The following is an 18,342-nucleotide window of genomic DNA, read 5'->3' on the forward strand; positions in this document are numbered from 1 at the left end:
CATGTTGATACCCTCTCTGCAGCATTCAATTATCCTGTCTGGTCTTGCAGTGATAATTTCGAGCTGACAGCATGACAGAAGATTTGTCCTTGAAGGGTGTTCTGTGATCTTTCTTTCTAAAAAAAAAAAAAATAATAAAATATATATATATATTTCTTAATTTAAAAAGTAATTCTAACTCAAGTAAGGCAACTTGGAAGGAAAAAAAAAATACCGGTGATTATAAGAATATCAAATATTAATAGTCTTTAAATTTAGTCTTAAATAGTACCTAAATGTACTGAATTTAATCTGGTTAAAAAACAAAAAGAAGTATTTCAGTATTTGCTTTAACCTTTTACTGACATCTAACTGCTCCATCTGAACTTAAATCACAAAGGAAATAATGCTGATTTGAGAAGGTCACACTTCTTGCAAAATACAAAGTGCAAAGTCACTTCATTGCATCACTATACACTGATATATGTATGGAAACTTTCTTCTCTTTTGAAGACAGTATTATAGCAATGAATCATGGATCAAAATAAAGTTTTCAAAATCACTAATCTTTTCTTAAAACTAGCGGTGTGCATCAGAGAATACTTCCTGGAAAAGCTCAAAGACACGGAAGCCAAGAAATAATAAAATGAAGTATTTTAAATGTAAAACACTAAATGAAAAATACAGCTTTCAGAAAACTGATTTCTCTTAGAAACAATGAAGTCATTGGACACCCAGAGACCTACAGTAGATTCTGACTTCTGAAAATATCCTAGCCAGTATATGATTTTCTGAAAATAGAGCTGTACAGTTGTGCACAGGTATTTGCTTCTGATTCTTAGGTATTTTTACCCATGAGCTTTTTATATGTCAGTCTAGGCTGAGCTTTTCTCCATCTCAGCCTGATAAAGCGTGATCTAATTTTATCCCTGGAGAATTCCTTTGAAGTTAACAGACTACAAAGCAGTGTTGCCTTTATTGCCCTACTTGTTTCTGGTAGTTGCTTATAGGTGCTTTATTATTTTCTCTTGGTCAAACCTTTAATATAAAAATTATTGATCTCTGTCAATTTAAGTTCAAAAGCCTTTCTTATTAAACAATTAATACATAGCTAACTATTCACTAATAAGAACTCTATAAGAAAGGTGTTTAAAAAAAAAATAGAACCACCTGTTTTCTTTTAATTGGTTTTATTTATTTTTAAATTATTTTTTTTTCTGAGGGTGGGCTTTGCTTTATATGTTAAGGTACAGTTACTAATTATAGTACTGGATGTTAAGATACTTGCAATTGCTTTTTGTAGGTTGGCAACTTCAGATAGCATGTGGTGGAAATGCATTTTTGTCATTGCTAATATTCTTGGTCACAGTTCGCTTGGCCGTGGCACAGGGATCTCTGCATAAACGGGCACAGGCAGCTCTCTGTCAGAGTTAGGAAACTGGAGTATAGAAGATGGCAGCTGTTCTGGTGTTGAAATGAAGTGCTCCCCTTTGTCGACTCCCTTTTCTCTAAGGAAAGGAGAAAATGAATTCCTAGGACTTTCATTTTCTCATGTGATTTTTTTTTCTCATTTTTATCAGAAGAGAAAGCCTGATAAGAAAAGATGTTGTTAGCTTGTTGTTGTGAAGCACTGACTGTGCTGCAGCTGTTGGCTGTATAAATAGAGAGGGAAGCGGGTGCCTCCAGGTCACCAAGGCATGTGCTGTCTCAATCAGGGTTCCTCCAGGCAAGAGCATCCATTTGTGCAGGTACAGTGTAGCTGTATTTCTGGAGCCCTCTTTGTGGTGCTCATGATGTATTCTTGGCCTCCAGAGCTGTGCAGCATGTAAAAAAGAGGAAAGAAAAAAAACAAAAAAACAAAAAAAAAGAAAGATGACCCCCCCCCCAAAAAAAAAAAAAAAAAAAAAAAGGCAAAAATGCCAAAAATGCTTCCCCCCCCTGAACTCCTTTCTGCTCTTACAATGCAGTTTTCCCAAAAGTTAACATTTTAACTCTGCACTTTTGAAATGGTAGGGACCTGCATTCTTCTATGTCATTGCTGCACTTCTGTTTCACACTTAAACACACAGATTCAACATGACAGCAGTAGTTAAAAAGTCACAGAATGTGTTTGCCAACTAGGCTGTAACAAAGTTTTCTACTATAAACTTCAGACATATTAATCAAGAATCACAAGTAATAATGAAATAAATATCCCAAGTAATTTGCATTTGTGGTTTTTGAGGGGTTTATGGGTATTATCTTGGGCAAATCTGTGTGTTTTCCTGGGTTGGAATGCTACTTAAAATTTGGGGAATCTAAATAACAACTCTTTAATTTTTCAGTTCTCTAAAAATCCATAAAAATAAAATTATTAAATCATTTCAGACTGTACTTTTCCTGTGTTTGAGGAATTCACTCTAAAATCTTTTAAATAAAAATTCTATTTTTCAGGTCTCAGATTCCACATTTCTTTGGTTGGTTATTTACTAGTCTGAAAGGGAATAATTTTTGTTTATAAGTGGATTGTATATCACATCTCTATTTTCATAAGTGGAAACGTGCTCTTTGGTGTTGTAGTAAAACAACTGGTTTCATGGGAGAAAGTGGAATTCCTTTTCAAATGTTATTGAAATGTATTATTGATAGATAAATATATTGATAATTTTAAATTAAATATAAGCATATATTTATGTTTTAGTTGCCACATTTAAATATTTAAGAGGATAGAGATGAAATTAAAAAATAAATGTATGCTATAACCTGTAGGTTTGGGGAAGAAGGATGATAATTTGCATTGGAGACATCATTGCCACATATATTTGTGTATATAATAAAATGTATTAAATGATAGTGAATAATTCCATGCTTTTTTCCAAGTCCTAGCCAGTTTTGCTTGCTTGTGTCTTGTAATTTTACTCCCACTAATGCCGAGATCTCTTCCCTCCAATTTCCATCCCCTGCAAAGTTCAGGATAGGTGTTGAGAGTCCCCATTGTATGTTGCAGGATGGTTTCACACCTTTGGCAGTAGCTTTGCAGCAAGGTCATGACCAGGTGGTTTCGCTGTTGCTTGAAAATGATACGAAGGGAAAAGTCCGTCTTCCTGCTCTTCACATCGCCGCTCGGAAGGATGATACAAAGGCAGCAGCTCTGCTCCTGCAGAATGACCACAATGCTGATGTGGAGTCAAAGGTCAGTTGTAAAAAGAAACAAGTTCTGATGCTGTTAAGTGCTGATGACATGTATTACGTCCAGTGAAGATCTCTCTTAGTGAGGTACTTTGCTTATGAGTTCCGTGTAAATTTCTCCTATAGTGTGCAACTAAAAATAATGTTTCCTTTGCTTCCCTCGCCTCTTTCTTCCTCACCTCAGTTTTATTTAAATCAGGGTTAACTTTTCCTTTAAAATCTTTTCAAATGGTAAATAATAAACAATATATTATTACAACTGTTCTCTTGGAAATGGAAGCCATTACTGTAGTGGTGTGCTTTAGAGGTCATCCAGTTAAGTCATTTGATTAGTTGTTTGTAAAAGTGCCACTTACAGAACTCTGATAAACATGTAACAATTAACATTCAAAATACTTGATCATTCAGCTTCCATTCAGTCAAGCTTCCTTTGTGCCAACTGTGCTGTCATCTGAGCTGCCATGCCATGTAGCAATCATGACGCTTTCTGCATCCATATCACCAGTGGTGAACTAACCGTTCATTTTTTCCCCCTCTTTGCTTCCAAATGTGTTAACCTAGATGATGGTGAATAGAACAACAGAGGTATATATAAATATATATATGCATCATCACTCCTCCATGACTTAGTGCTTCTGCATCATTTCTTCCTCCTTTTTGCATCGCCTTTTATAGGATAGACACCTGCTTTAGATGAAATAAAGTAGCATGTGCTAGAGAAGACTGTAGTTTAGATACCAGGGCTTTCTGCAGCTGAAACTAGGGTTTAAAAATGAGAGTAAGCATTCTTGGGAATTAATTGCCATCATAAAAGAGACGTATTATGTAAGATGGGAGTTTTCAGGGATTCTCATGGAGTAGATGTTTACCAGACTATGTCAAGAGCTGCAGACAACCCTGTCGTGTTGTGCATCCAGGACTGATTTCAGGCTTCTGCATGACACTTACCTTGATGGTGTCAGCAAATAGAGTGATCTGAGAGTGGTTTTAAATCTGCAAAACTCCCGAAGCAAGGCAGTGGCAGCTAGCATGGCTTGCTAACAATTTAGAAATGCATCTAGTTCCCATAAGGTTTCATACTTCGCAGGACTGATGGAATTGCTGCATGTTTTAGCATTATTTTAAAAGGAAGTAAAACTACTTAAATATGAAAATAACTCACTGAAGTGATGTTATCAGTAAGGCATCTTCTAATTAGGTTGATAACTTGTGGTGTCTGAACATAACCCAGTGTGATCGCCCTCAGTGGGAGACTGATCTTTACGGTACTAACCCTTGGAAAAAAAAAAAAAAATCTATATTAATCATTTAAAATGGTCTTTGATGTTGTTTTCATTTGCATCTACTTTGAATTTATTTTTTTTTAAAAAGCAAGTATCATCAAATGACTTCTATCTGAACTTCTGCAAAGAATCTCTAAGAGATTTAACTTGCAAGACTGACAACACTGATAACAAGTAGATGTTTCTATTAGAAACTATTTTCTTACAAAAGATCATTACTTTAATACTCACATGTTTGTTGCTGTTTCTCTGAAGTAACTGAAAGTTTTGTCCTAATTCTGGTCTTCTAGAATAATTATGCTAATTTTTTTTCCCTTCTGTAGAGCAATATGTTTTTATTTAGACTCAGTGTGTAAATAATTGTCAGTGAGTAAAAACTAGTACAGAATTGGAATGGTGACTTGCAGCACACTCCTATTACTAGCTTTTGTCAGTGATGTGATACAAATTTGGGAGTACCAAAGAGATACATAAAAAAATTATCAATTGTTTGTTTGTTTGTTTTTCCAGAGTGGGTTCACGCCCCTCCACATAGCTGCTCACTATGGAAATATCAATGTAGCTACATTGCTGTTAAATCGGGGTGCTGCTGTGGACTTCACTGCAAGGGTAAGAATGAAATCATAGTTACACTTAAGTTTGTTTTATCTTTACCTTGAAACACTTTTTCCACGAGGAATGGAAATGTTCCGTGTGCTTGCCAGCCGAGAGGCCTGGCCTGACAGCTCTCGTTACCCTAAGGAGTATGGAGCAGAGTGTCCGTGCTTCTGAACTGAACCTGAGCTCTAGTCCTCACTCTTGAATACCTCCATCTTAATCAAAACCAGCTGCTGATTTCACAGTGTTGCAAAGATTCAGTGAGATGAATGCCTCCACCTGTAGCCTTACCATATGGCAGGAATGCTGTCCCTGTTGAGTTGTCCTCAATATGCAGTTGTTTCCAGTGAATATGAAGGGCAGGTGGTGGTGGTGGTGAATAAAGCAGCTGTGCCTTCACTGCACCTTCACTGCATGTGCGAGTGTCAGATGATAAAGGAGATCTGAGAAACAAGACAGGTAGAAAATGAAGTGAGGTACAGAAACGGAGGGAAGTTGATGATTTGAGCCATATGGCAAAAGTCATGGTAAAGTGGGGGAAATAACTCTCCTGATCCCATAAGCTATGCTTGAAAGTTATAACACAGCCCAGAAAGCGACAGGATAGTTCCTCAGATAAATGGAAAAGGAGAGGAAGCCAGGAAGGAAATGGTATGGGCTTCCCAGGTGTCCCCTGGTTGAATGTAGAACAGCATTTCAATTAAAGTGTGAGTGTTCTGGGGGGATCAAGTGTGTATTGGAGATGGTATTTATGGGGGGGAGTTACTTGGAATGGTGTCTGCGGTTAGACAGAACTGAACTGGAAAATTCGGCAGCTCCTTCGCAGAGGTTCTGAGTATGTGTTGTTTTAATTGCTTCTGCATGAGAATAAGTACTGTGCTACTGCTTAAAGCATTTGCCACATAGCAAGCAGCTAATTGTAATGTTTTCTTTTACTTCAGATAATTTGTATATCTAAATACTTCACTGCTTCTATAGTTAAAGAACATATTTACATAGAATTATAGAGTCATTTAGGTTGGAAAAAAATATATCAAGCAAAACTCTTAATAAACATTGCAAACCCACAAAACCGATAAAATAGTATCACGTTTATTTACAAGGGAAATTATTTTATTTATAGGACTCAGAATTAAACAAAAAATAAACATTTTTTTGGTAGCATTTGTCTATGGTTAGTAAGGGGAATTGATGGAGGATGTAATAGACCAGGAACAGAAAAGTTGGGGAAAGCCCCCTCAGTGTTTTGACCCAGAATGTTTTTTTACTCTAAGTAGGAGTGCAGGTGGAAGGTACAGATGCTGGGCACTATTCACTCAGCACAGATCTATGAATATAGTTAAATGACTCGCTAGTGAAGATAAGTCCCTAAAGCTAAAAAATACTATTATAAGTCATGATCTAGTACTTAATAATACCGGTGAGAGGAATGCTAGCAGATGCTGGGGGAAGCTGGTAGGTGCATACCAAAGGTAAGGATCTACTCAGATATTTCTCACAAATGATTTTCCACATACATGCACCACTCAAATTGATCTTCTGTTACTGATGAAAGAAAGTCTGAGGTTAGATCCATGTGAAATTCAGAAACTAAAGGTGGGTTTGGGGTGTAAAGGGCTTCTGGGAAATTTCTAACTGCATGCTTGCTTTTCACTGATGACATTACTCCCTCTTACTCCTGAGGCCTTAATCCAATCATGTTAGAGCATTTTAAGTCATTTCAAACCATCATAAAGTTTGGTGTTCAGTGTTTGATAGGTGCTAATCACAGGAGCAAGGAAGGTGAGTGGGTTTGGGACGACTCTTTCAAACTCAGAAACAAGATGAGGGGTTAGCCATACTGCTACGTTAGCAATTAGCAGCGTTTATTACCAGTATCACTAAGCATCATCTGCTAATGCTTATTTCAATAAAATACTGTTTCAATGCATACATTTCAATAAAAAACCCTGGGCTTGAGCAGCTCTGTTTTGGATTAAGAGCACTGTTGGAGAGTAGATCCGAAGTAGTAAGGGCAAACTCACTTCCTCTTGAAGATCTGGAAATCCCAGGTTCTGCCTCCTTTAGTTGTCATCGTCAGAGAGGCAGCCTGCTCAGAGAACTGGGAGGTGCAGATGCACTGACATCAGCCTGAAGAGCAGCGGGCTGATGCTGTGACTCAGAGCACGAAGCAGCTTGTTGTGCTTGCAGTAGCTGGGTGGGGGAATCCGCAGAGCACATCTCTACTGCATGGTGGCTGCAAATTTAGGTAAGGCAGCTCTGATGGGAGGAATAGTAGCATAAATAACAGTAATAATGGAGTTGAATTTTGTTCGTCAGTGCTTATCAGACTGATGAGTCAGAGAGCAGTGAATTTGTAAGCAAATGGAGACAAATGTAAATGGAGTATAAAGTACCGTTATCAGCACCAGGTAACAGAGTCCTTACTTGATCCGTGATTGCCCAGAGTGCACAGCAGGCAGAGGCACTACAACAGATACTAAAAAGGAGCCGCAGGTACTGCCTGCCTGCTGCCACCTCATTGTTTAATTTGTGTAACCAACATCCACAATGTGCAGCATGGCTTGCCTGGAGGAAAGGCCCTTGTTTGAGTTGCTCGCGATCTGGGAAGACAAGCAGTGAAGCAAAGTTCTGGAAGGGATATAACCCAAATAAAATCATACGGTGTGTCTCTACTCTTCTTGCAGAAGTACAAAGAGCAAACTGTAGGTTGGGGGTATCAAAAGCACTTTTGGCAATCAACTCTTCTCCCTTTATTCTTGCTAAATAAATACAAATTGACACTTCTGTATATCTCTAAATTCATGTTCAACTGTTTAGGGAACTATCAGTTCTGGGAAGGGATTTGAACAGGAGCAGGGGATTATGGTAATGGCACACCTGTATGGAAGGTGACAACACGAAGACACCTGACTGTCAGTGGGGAGGGATGGAGGTAATGAGAGGGACATGTAAGATGAAGGCAGAGCTCTGAGCGTTAAGGGGGGGGCAAGGGGAGCTGGTGAAATGATGTGAGAAACAGGAGGGCACATGGGAGGCAAAAGAGATTTCTTCAGCTGGTACATTTTCAGTGGGTTTCTGAGGGCCCCAAGGGAAGAAAAAGGTTCCAGCAATGAAGGCAGGGAAAGATGAGAGCTTGATGATGGCTCCTGGTGTGTGGACAGGAGGTGAGCAGTGGTGCTGTATTGTAAATAAATGATGTCCCCAGTGACACACAATAGCAGCTGCTCCCCTCACCCCTGCCAGTGTACACCTGCGTGCCTCTCGGCTGTCATAAACTCCCTTGTTCCCTTCTTTCATTGCATCTAAGAAAAATAGGCATAGGTCCAGGAGCTCTTGCAGGTGTGACAGCACCTGCTGGCCTGTGTACCTGCGGAACGTAGAGGCTGGGAGAGCTGGAAGGGTACCTGCTTCTGGTTTGTACTCTCCCAGACCAGCAGTTGATTTAGTGTCAGCTCTTCCACTGAACTGTGTTTGCTCTCGTGTGTCTGTGCTTTCTCTTCCAAGCTTGTTGCAAGCACAGGGAAGATGGCACAACATGGAAAGTTCCCTGCAGGATGGATGGAGATGACTTCAGTAAAATCAGCTTTGTGATACCCCTGTTTCCACCCATTTATAGAGGCAGCTCCAAGGTTTTTCATAACCTCGGTCCAAACGAAACAGAACCTCTATATTGGGCTGAGTCTTTGCCGTTTTGTAATGAAGGAAAAATACTCACTCCAAGTTGCTTGACTTCTTGGGCTCAACATCTACTGTAAACCTGTTACAGTTACTGGCAGGGTACACACTGGCTTGGACGTAGCAGGCATTTTATATCTGTTCATCATCTCTCTGTAAGAGACTTGCATGTGTGTGGCTATGCTTCTCTGAAAGTCTTCAAAGCTAAGGAAATTCCTTCATCACATTGCCTTGTTTCCCTCTTGCTTAACTGTGAGATAATCACATATGGGCTAAAGAAGGGGAGGAATAGAACAAAGAATAACTGAGGATGTAGTCAGTCTCATTTGTAACAAAGCTAACGTGTGAGTGTGCTCACTACTTGTGCTTTGAAGGACTGCAACAGTTTGTTGCACCATTTCCTTATGAACAAATATTGTTCATCAACCGCTTGTAGCTTCAAATTAAACTGTATCTGGTCTGTTACCCAGAGTTTTGATGGTTTTAATATCTACTTTCCATCTGCTGGAACTACTAATCTAGTGATTAATATGGATAAGTGCAGTCTGCCAAGTGGGCTCTGCTGTTCCAGGCTTTCAGTTGAGGAGACCTGTTGCTGTGGCATGCAGTGACCAAACGCGTGGTGCTAACTGCTGTGCTCCCATCTTAGCTGCTGCTTCTGGGGCTGGATGCTGTTACAGGGGCTTTGTGCCATCTGCTCGACTCTGATTTACCAGGAATGAGGTCTCCTTCAGCCTGAGGGCAGGTGACTGTGCTGGACATAAAGGACAGGTCACAGAAGGTTTCGTTTGTCTTTTTGTCTCTCTGCTGCCCCCATCAAATTTGCTGCAGACATCTAGGACTTGGAAAGATGCATTGAGATCCATGCTGAAACCAAATAACAGCCACTGGAAGGAATGAGAAACCAGTTTCCTCAGCAGTTCTGGTTACACCTACAGTATCTGGTGCAAGAAAGCTTTTTTGCTCTAAATCAGCTCTAATCCCTGCAGAGTGCCTGCACTTTCCCATTCAGGGGGAAGGCCCCTTGCTCGTGCATCCCTGGGGCAGTGTGCAGGGAGGGCAGGCAGTTTGATCCGCTGGGCTTTACGGCCAGCTGTGAAGGAGCTTTGGTGCCAGATTGCCCTGTGCGAAGTCAGCAGCAAGAAAGCACAACAAGTGTTTCTCCACAGCTGCTGTGCAGACCAGGGAGGTGGGAAAGGTGCTCTGAATAAACTGCTATTTTCTGACAATATTAATTAGGCAAAAAGTGTCTTCGGGGGGTTTGAAGAGTCTTCAGATATCATCCTTCTGTCTCAGATAATCTTCTAGTAGAAATATCTGTGTAGCCCAGGTAAGGAAATGCCTCACAAGCTCTGCCCCTCTCTGAGGAAGCATAATGGCTAGAAAAGAATCAAAAATTCATGCTCTGCAGCTTCCAGGGCAGTGACTGAAAGGAACTTCTGTGACCCTCACATCCATTCCATGCTTGAGCAGGTCAGAAGATTCAGGTAGCAAAGTAATTCTCGATGTGAAGGTGATCTCTGCCCGCATCTTTCTTGCCCAAGCAGATGGGAGGTAGTCACTGTGCCATGTGTCTGCATCCAGCCCTGTGAAGAGCCTCCCAGCATCACAGCACTCCTTCCTCTAGAGCAGATCACAGCTCCACTGGGAGTGGGCTTTGCATGCAGAAAGTTTGCTTCCTGGAATGTTGAGGAAGGATTTGGTAATCTTGAGAGGGTGGTGTGAGGACAGCATGCATTAATGATGACCCTGAGGCTGAGGAGCAGAACACCATTAGCCCATCAAAAAAAGCAGGCAATATGCAAGTGACAGTAACACAAGAGAAGAACATCTTTTTATTTCCCTAGTGGTAGTTTGCCATAACAGTTCCTTGCTATATTCTTCCTTCTTTTCTTCCAGGATTCATGTTATATATCTCAGTCCTGAAGAAAGAGAAGTAGACACAAGAATTACTTTAGCACAATATAAGATTCATTAACAGTAAATAGAGGAGAAAGAAGCTGAAAATTCTTTGAACTGTCATAAGGTTTCCTGAAGAGCATCTGATTGTGTGTTTGTGGTTGTACGTCTAATTTCTTTTATACTTGAAAATCCCATGCAAGTCTCAGTGATCCCAGCTACTAGAGCATAACACTTTGATCTGCAGGGGTTGTACTGAGTTTTAGCTCCAGTTTTGAATTACAGAAAAATATAGGAGGAGAAAATACTGATTGTTCTCCTATTAAATGTGTTATAGCTGCATGGTTACATACGACAGTCTTCACATACATGGCACAATCTTTCTCTACCCCCACAAACTGGCAATGCTGATAATAGCCGTGCAGGATTGTTGATGACGATTCCAGTATATGGCAATCAGTCTTAAGCTCTTTTCTTAAGGACTCATAACAATGGAGAGATTTTCCAAACTTTATGCTTTAGCAGTTTGCCTGCTTTCGGCTTCTGTTTTCTTGATGTACTTTTTTGTCAATTCTGAGTCTGCTCTCAGTTGGGAAAACTGAGGGCAATCTTACTAAATTCCAGCTTCATCTGAACATTTTGTTAAGAAACCGTTTTCTTTTTTAATTGAAGTTAAAGAAATGGAGTTTTTGTATAAAACTATTCTCTGGTAGGGGTCTGGGAGGATTGCTAAGCAGTGGAGGTAAGCTCTCTCACTGGTAGCAAGGAGAAATACCAGTTTCCTACAAGACTGGCAGTGGGTCTTCGCAGTTCCCTACGTGGTTTGCCCCTGGCAATAGCTGCAGTGTGGGAACGGAGAAGGTCCTTCAACCCAGCCAAGCAAGCAAACTGCTTGGGCTGCACGTAGCCAGTGGTTGGCCCTTGCAGGACTGCGAGAGGAGCAGTTCCCCCTTCTGACTGCTGGAGGTACTCGGGGAATCAGTTGGGTGTTGTATCACTGGTAGAGCACCAGTGCCCCAGAGGGATTTCCTCTTGCATCCCTGTGCTACCTGGCCTATCCCAGTCAGTCAGCATTTAAAACAATGTAAGGCACGAATAGGAAACTTTCACCTTTTGATTATTTGTATTTAAAGCTACACTTCAGAGCCCAATATGATGTTTATAAGAGGAAATATTTATTTTCCTTGTTTATTACTGGCATCCGTATATTTATAAACGCAGACTGAGGTAAGTAAAAGGCAGTGTGTAGGATAGCACATCATACCAGAATCTGGGGGGGGAGAATTCTTCATTTTCTAAAAGCATTGAAATAAAGCTGCAAGATACATGGTGTTTGCGCTCTGTCCATTCTAAGTTTGTTGCTGGTTTTTTTTTTTTTCTGACTTCCTAGCCATTTGTGTTGCTAATTTGTAACAGGAATAATTTGGACTGCTGTGGTGAGCTGTGATGGATGATGGCATGTGTCAGAGAGGAGTTGATCTCATTTCAGATGGGAAATGTAGGTGGCTTATAGCTCAGCACAGGATAACTTGAAGTTTTCTGAATTTTCTTACGAAGCTGTAGATAGAGATGCAGCTGAAAGGGCTTAGTGTCTCCTCTCATCAGCCATGAGCAGAAGCCATCAAAAAAAGAAGCAGATTTCTCTTCACCCATCAGATTTCTGAATGCTGGGAGACTCCAAAGGTAGGCTTAGGCCCTGCATGAGAGGGTAGCAGCTGCAGCAAGCAATGGATAGAGATAAAGGGAAAACAGCCGTCCACAATGCCGTGAGGTATAGAAAAAAAACACATGCATCTAATGTATCACACTTAGATCTGTATACACTTTCAGAACACTTTGAGTCATGTACCCCAGGACATCTGCCAAGGGGGAGAGAAAAGGCCATGTACTACTTCAGAACGCTACAAGCATTTATTGTGCAATTTCATGTTGTTATTCTTACAAGTTACGTTACGTACTCCTTACAGAATTGGTTAACTCCCAAGTGGAATAACAAAGGATCTTGCTGTCAAGGTGTCTACACAAGACATTATCCAGCATTTGATTTTTTAACAGCGAGGGCAAGGAGTGCTCCAATAGACATTCTAGATCTCAACTGCATCTTTTTCTGGCTACTTTTTGAAGGCATTTCAGTTTTGTTACTGCAGGAAAACATCTTCAAAAGTTTCCTGATTTACTATTCTATCTTGAGAACAAAGGGAGAAATTTATAGAAGATCAAACAGATAAAAATAGACTGAAAAGACAGCAGATGCTGTTGATTTAGCGAAGAATTCAGAACCTTACATTTGGTGGCTATATTGTTTGCTGATACCACAGTTTTAATAACCTACACCCAAGCTGCGCATATTATTAAGCTTTTTTTTAAATCTGTTTTCTTGTGACAAGTACAAACAACTGGGCTTTTAATTGCTTGCTTTACATTTTGTCATCAGAAATATTAATGATGATGATGTCTGAGGTTTATTCTTATCTCAGTTGTACTTAATTGTCACAAATGTATGCTGGGAGATGGGAGGAGCGTCATGCATCTGGGTGTGATACTTTAAGCCTTGGCCAAACACAGTCGTGACCAAAGAAGAGTTACTCACCCTAAACTTCAGTGTGCAGTTGTGTTCAGGGCTCAGGACTCTCAGTATACACAATTATTACTTCATACTGTTTGCTATTACTTCATACTGTTTGCTACCAGTAAAAGTGCAAATAGCTAAATGCCAAACTTAAATTCTGGATAGAGACCTGTCCCCTCTCTTTTTTCGCTTAGGTTTCCTCACAATGTGTCCCTGAGCTGTTAGGGCTGAATAGGGCCAAATATGCTTTTTCTTCTTTGTCTCTTAATTCTTTTTATGAACTGAGTAGATTAATAGTGTGTGATAAAAACTAGAGAGTGAGGAAATACTGCTCCTGCAGTGCTCTTTTCCCAGGAAAGAGGAACTGATCTCGTTCATCCATAAGGACAGGTATTTCACTGGATATGTAAGGTTTCATTTCCTTGATTCTTACTGTTCAGTTCATTATTTCAGAGTAGCTGTGTGAAATTCGTTTTCCTAACAAAGCGTGTCTAAAGTGAACATATCCTTTACTTACCTATCTCTTCCTAGTGTGGACCCACTGCCTGTTTTCAACCAAATGTAATTCAGAGTTTCAAGATCCTCAAGATATTAAATTTATATGCTTTTTGTAAAGACAGTGTATCAGATGAAAGAAAGACGGATTGCTAGCTCTCCAGCAAAGGAATGAGCTTAGTCCCTATTAGGTGCTGGAGAATTTCCTCATGTTCTCAGCCAGGGAGTTTGTCCCCTGCCAGCAGCTGAGACCAGTTGCACAGGGAGCAGGTCCTGATACAATCAGTACTAACCTGAGATGTGAAGATCTTTTAAGGAGGACTCCTCTCTTTGACCATGAAAATGGACATTCCCCCACCTTTATTCTTGTTTCTAAACCAACTTGCAAATTGCACGTTATGCAATCACACAGTTTTACATCCCTGGGAGGATCAGGCTTAGCATACTCCTTGTTTAATGTGTTAAGCAGCCTTTTGTTTTATTTCATGTTTTAAAGAAATCACAAGTTACCCTGGAATAGTAACTTAGATGCTCTGATGTGATTATTATTAGAGAAAGAAGTTATTTCTTCTTTCTAAAATGTAGTTTGCCTCTGTGGTAGTATTAATTAGTATTTTCTAGTAGCTGTAGGTTAGCTTCGTAGTGTAATTGCTTATAAATAAAGGTAGACCATACTGGGCTAGGTTACTATTAAGCTGTGAGTCAACTTGTCACATCTGAGAGGAGATTTCTTTTGGTACTGGTTCTCTATCATTTCACTCACCTGCGGTTTTGAGGAAGTGCTGTTTAACGGTCTGTTGGCCAGGTAAGACACTTGCACGGCTCTCCAGCTATTCAGTATGATGGGTGCCTTTCCAATTCAGTCAGCCATAGGATATATGCTCACTAAAATTTACTGCTTTCTGCTCAGTCATGGGGAAGCCAGTTTTCCACAGCCAGCTGTTTGGCTGCCCCTGAGTGCGCAGGAACATGTTCTTGATAATTCTGTTTGTCTCCATACCCTAGCTGCATGCTCTGTTTAAGTTATTTTATCTTCACTTGGCTCCGTATGATCAAATATATACAGGATGTGGCCTTCATACACCAGAAGATAAAGGATTCATCAGAGCATGAAGAAATGTCCTAGCTACATCTTGTTAAAAAAGCATGTTTGTGTGCGCACGCACTGGTTATGTAACTGCCCTCAATGTGCAGCACAGCTACAAGCTGCCGTCCTGCGAGGCGTCGTTTAGCAAAGCATATCTGCCTATTTACAGTCTCACTTGAAGTAAAGTATTACATCGATTAGAGGAACAATTTGTGTAGAGGAAAATAGTGATGTAACTGTGACGCGAAGGTACTTAAGAGGCTATCAGAGCTTGCTGACAGAAATAAATGGCACTGACATCTTGTTCCCTTTGAATTAGACCTGCAAATGTATTTTTTAATTTATTTTTAATGAATTCTAATTGACCAATGAAGTTCTGAGGTATTAATCCCTATCACTAAGTATTCGGAAACAATGATAGCTAAGTTAAATTGCTAGGTTTTAGAGAGTAAAATTGATGATATTTAACTCCTATACAAAAACTGCAAAGGGAGGCACAGTCAGGATGTCTCATTTGAACTTCAACCACAACTTGAACATTTGCCTCGATAATACAAAGGTCGTAGTCTCAGACCAGTAATTCATGTGTGGAAAAAAACAGCTTCCTTTTGCTTGCATGCTCCCAGAGAAACAAAGCTGTGCTACCCTTTAGCAAAGTGTGCATAGTTCATTCTGTGAGCAAAACTGATCATGGAGATCCTAAAAGACAGGTAGATGAATATTTGTTTTCACATTTTGTTTTGTTATTCTCTTCCACAGAATGATATCACACCATTGCATGTTGCATCGAAGAGAGGAAATGCAAATATGGTCAAACTCCTACTTGATCGAGGAGCTAAAATCGATGCCAAAACAAGGGTAAGCTTCCGTATGCTGTAAGTGACTGTATGGAGTTCTTGCCTGGGACCTGTTAGCTGCTGTACAGCTTAAATCATTTGGCTTCCTGGCAGACTACCAAAACTGTAATGCATTGCTTTTTTGTAAAAAGGATTTCAGTAGAATGCTAACAATTTACATCTGTTAAAACTGTGTGTGAAATACCATGCATGGCAAAGCTCAGAACCAACTATTTTCCATGTTCTCAGAGCATTTAATTAGATGCTGCTATGAGCTAGTTGTGATTAGATGTGAATACACTAAAAGCCGAGAATTCAGTACGGATCTTTCAGAATTTGAATATTAAAAGAGGAACGTTCAACTGCAGCGTGGTTGCCTTCCTTTTACCCACAGGGCAGTGTCACAGAGCACAGTACTGCTGCCGAGTCTCGCCTCCCTCTTGCAGGGCTGTGCAGCAGCTCAGCCTCTGCCTGACTTGGTGCTTAGCTGCTGCCTTGGATTTGGCACCAGATGGGCCAGGTGTAGTGATGGTGTCCAGCAGGCTGACACCTGATTCGAGTCACTGGGTGTCCTGGAAGATCGATGCAGATGGTTATATCTAATTGTTGTTAAAATCCAATCTAATCAGTTTAGGAGTATTTTATTTACATACACAGTGGTCTAAAGAAAAGGAAAGGTTCTGAAGTTTGGAGCTAAACCAAGAACAAGTGCTCTGGGCTGTCACAGCAGTCTTTGCAACGTGCTTCTCTGCGTGTGGGGAAATCTTTGGTTGTGACTCCAACTTTTGGACAATTTTCAATTCCTCGAAATATTAGCTTGTCACCTATCCATCTTCCATTTTTAGTTACACAGGTTTGGCTTTCTAGTGTTTCAACACGTGTTGAGGCACGTGTGTTTTTTTTTAATTTCTGTCAAATTCAGAAACTGGGTCAACTTACTTTCTCTTCACTTTGTCCATGCATTTTCCATTGGTTGCTTTTTTCCATTTTACTTAAGAAGTCATTCATTATTTCTTTGGAAAATGTGTGTTTTCTTCCTAATCGGGGGATATGGAAGAGATGGTTTGTCATGGATAACATGGGCGGTGGGTTCTTCTTGTGCTTGGCACTAGCAGAGGCACAGTATCTTGAGAGGGTTTACAGAGCAGCTTGCATCAAGTCTTCAGTCCTATGCATAGTATGATGAAAAACCAGCATGCATAGAATTGGAGCCTTTACAGGATCCCAAACAAGCCTGTGTTCTTGTCAGGGCATAGTACCCCTTGTCTACAACATCTGTTTTTTCCTTTCATGTTACTTCCCTTTACTTTCTACCTTTGTGTTTCAAAATGACAGCATATATAGCACTTGACCAGAATTAAACTTCTTTTCCCCATGCTGCAGGCTTTGTCTTGCCCCTGATTTTTATTTTTTTTTTGTTTTGTTAGCTTCTTAGAAGCACTTTGCTACCTCTCAGGGGTAAGATTGCCTCCTGGTTTGTTTTGCATGCAGGGATGTGGCTGTTGTTCTGAGCAGCCGCCTCCTCTCTTCCTCTCTCTTTCTTCCTCCTTAAAAAAAAATGAAAATAAAAAATAAGCAGTTGTACTTGAGACGTTTTTCAAACACTTCCATCTTCAACCATTCAGTGACTCTGATCTCTTCTGGACTAAAATACCAGCCTCCTATGTGGACACCGGGGCTGCCAGACCGAGAGGGCAAGTTTGTCCTGTCACATCCTGGATTTGGCCCACCTTGTGTTGGGGTGGGCCACATTTTGGTGCTGTGGCAGATGTGCATTTGGTCACAGCAGGGAGGAGGGGACCTGGCAAAGGAATCTTTGGGTCCTCTCTGCAGGAACTTACATGGCCCACTGCAAGCAAAATGTTGGGACCAGGACTTTAAATAGCTTGAGTCCAGCTTGTTCTTTTCCCGTAGTTACAAAAACTTCTGATCTGTTTCATTTTTCTGTATCACAGACCCCAGGGTCAGATACTAGGATAATTCCTGTAACTAAAAATACAGGCTGCAACGGAAACAGGATCCAGGAAGAGGGCAGAAGCGTTAACAGCTCTGGAGTCTGGCAGAGCTTCCCAGTGAGGAAGGCAATGGATGAGTGTGCTTCAGGAAGGTTTTGTGGGTTTTAGTTTTTGTTGTTGTTTTTGTTCGGTTGTGGTTTTTTGGTTGTTTTGTTTTGTTTTGTTTTGTTTTGTTTTTACTTGTCTAACTTCCCCAGACAGTGCCTGTTTCTCCAAACACCCTTTCTCCCTATAAATCAGAAAGGATTTGCATAACTTCTGCTTGTGTGTCACTCATCATTGCACTTGTCTGACATTACTAGAGGCATCATTTTCTGCCAGTTAGTGACTAAGTGGAAGTTTAGCTCCCAGCGGCACTGACTCATCCTGGCAAGGGTTTACCAGTCCCTGGTCTGGGCAGTAAGTGGCTCTACCAAGGAGACTTGGAGAGGCAAGAGTATCATTGGAGTAGATCAGAACGGATTTATGAATCAGTACAAGGAGGAAGAGAGGTCTCAGAGTGATGTGGTGTTAAAAAGAATATTGTTTCAGGAGTGTCTGCCTGGCTGTCGTATTCAATACCAAAAATTAATTGCCATGAGCCATTATAACATATGTTCCTGTTAAAGCTTTCTTTTTATTCCTACCTGACCCAATGTTGTTTTCCAAGGCAGAACAATTGAGGTATGTCAACTTTGCAGACATTTCATTTTTCTTAAGTGCCATCTGTTTTTTTTTCAATGTCTTAAACTTAGAA

General features: G+C 40.4%; 1 protein-coding gene across 3 annotated transcripts in view; it reads left to right on the forward strand.

The window, feature by feature from the left end:
• Window positions 1-18,342, forward strand: part of ANK3 (ankyrin 3) — a 350,688-nt gene that overhangs the window by 214,162 nt on the left and 118,184 nt on the right. For all 3 annotated transcript variants that reach the window (XM_082764471.1, XM_082764470.1, XM_082764472.1), the window contains 3 exons: window positions 2,966-3,151; window positions 4,941-5,039; window positions 15,515-15,613. In XM_082764471.1, coding sequence (XP_082620597.1) covers window positions 2,966-3,151; window positions 4,941-5,039; window positions 15,515-15,613 — 384 coding nt within the window. The remainder of the gene's footprint in view (window positions 1-2,965; window positions 3,152-4,940; window positions 5,040-15,514; window positions 15,614-18,342) is intronic.

The sequence above is a fragment of the Aythya marila genome (genome assembly GCF_965140915.1).
Source record: "Aythya marila genome assembly, chromosome: 7".
Lineage (NCBI taxonomy): Eukaryota > Metazoa > Chordata > Aves > Anseriformes > Anatidae > Aythya > Aythya marila.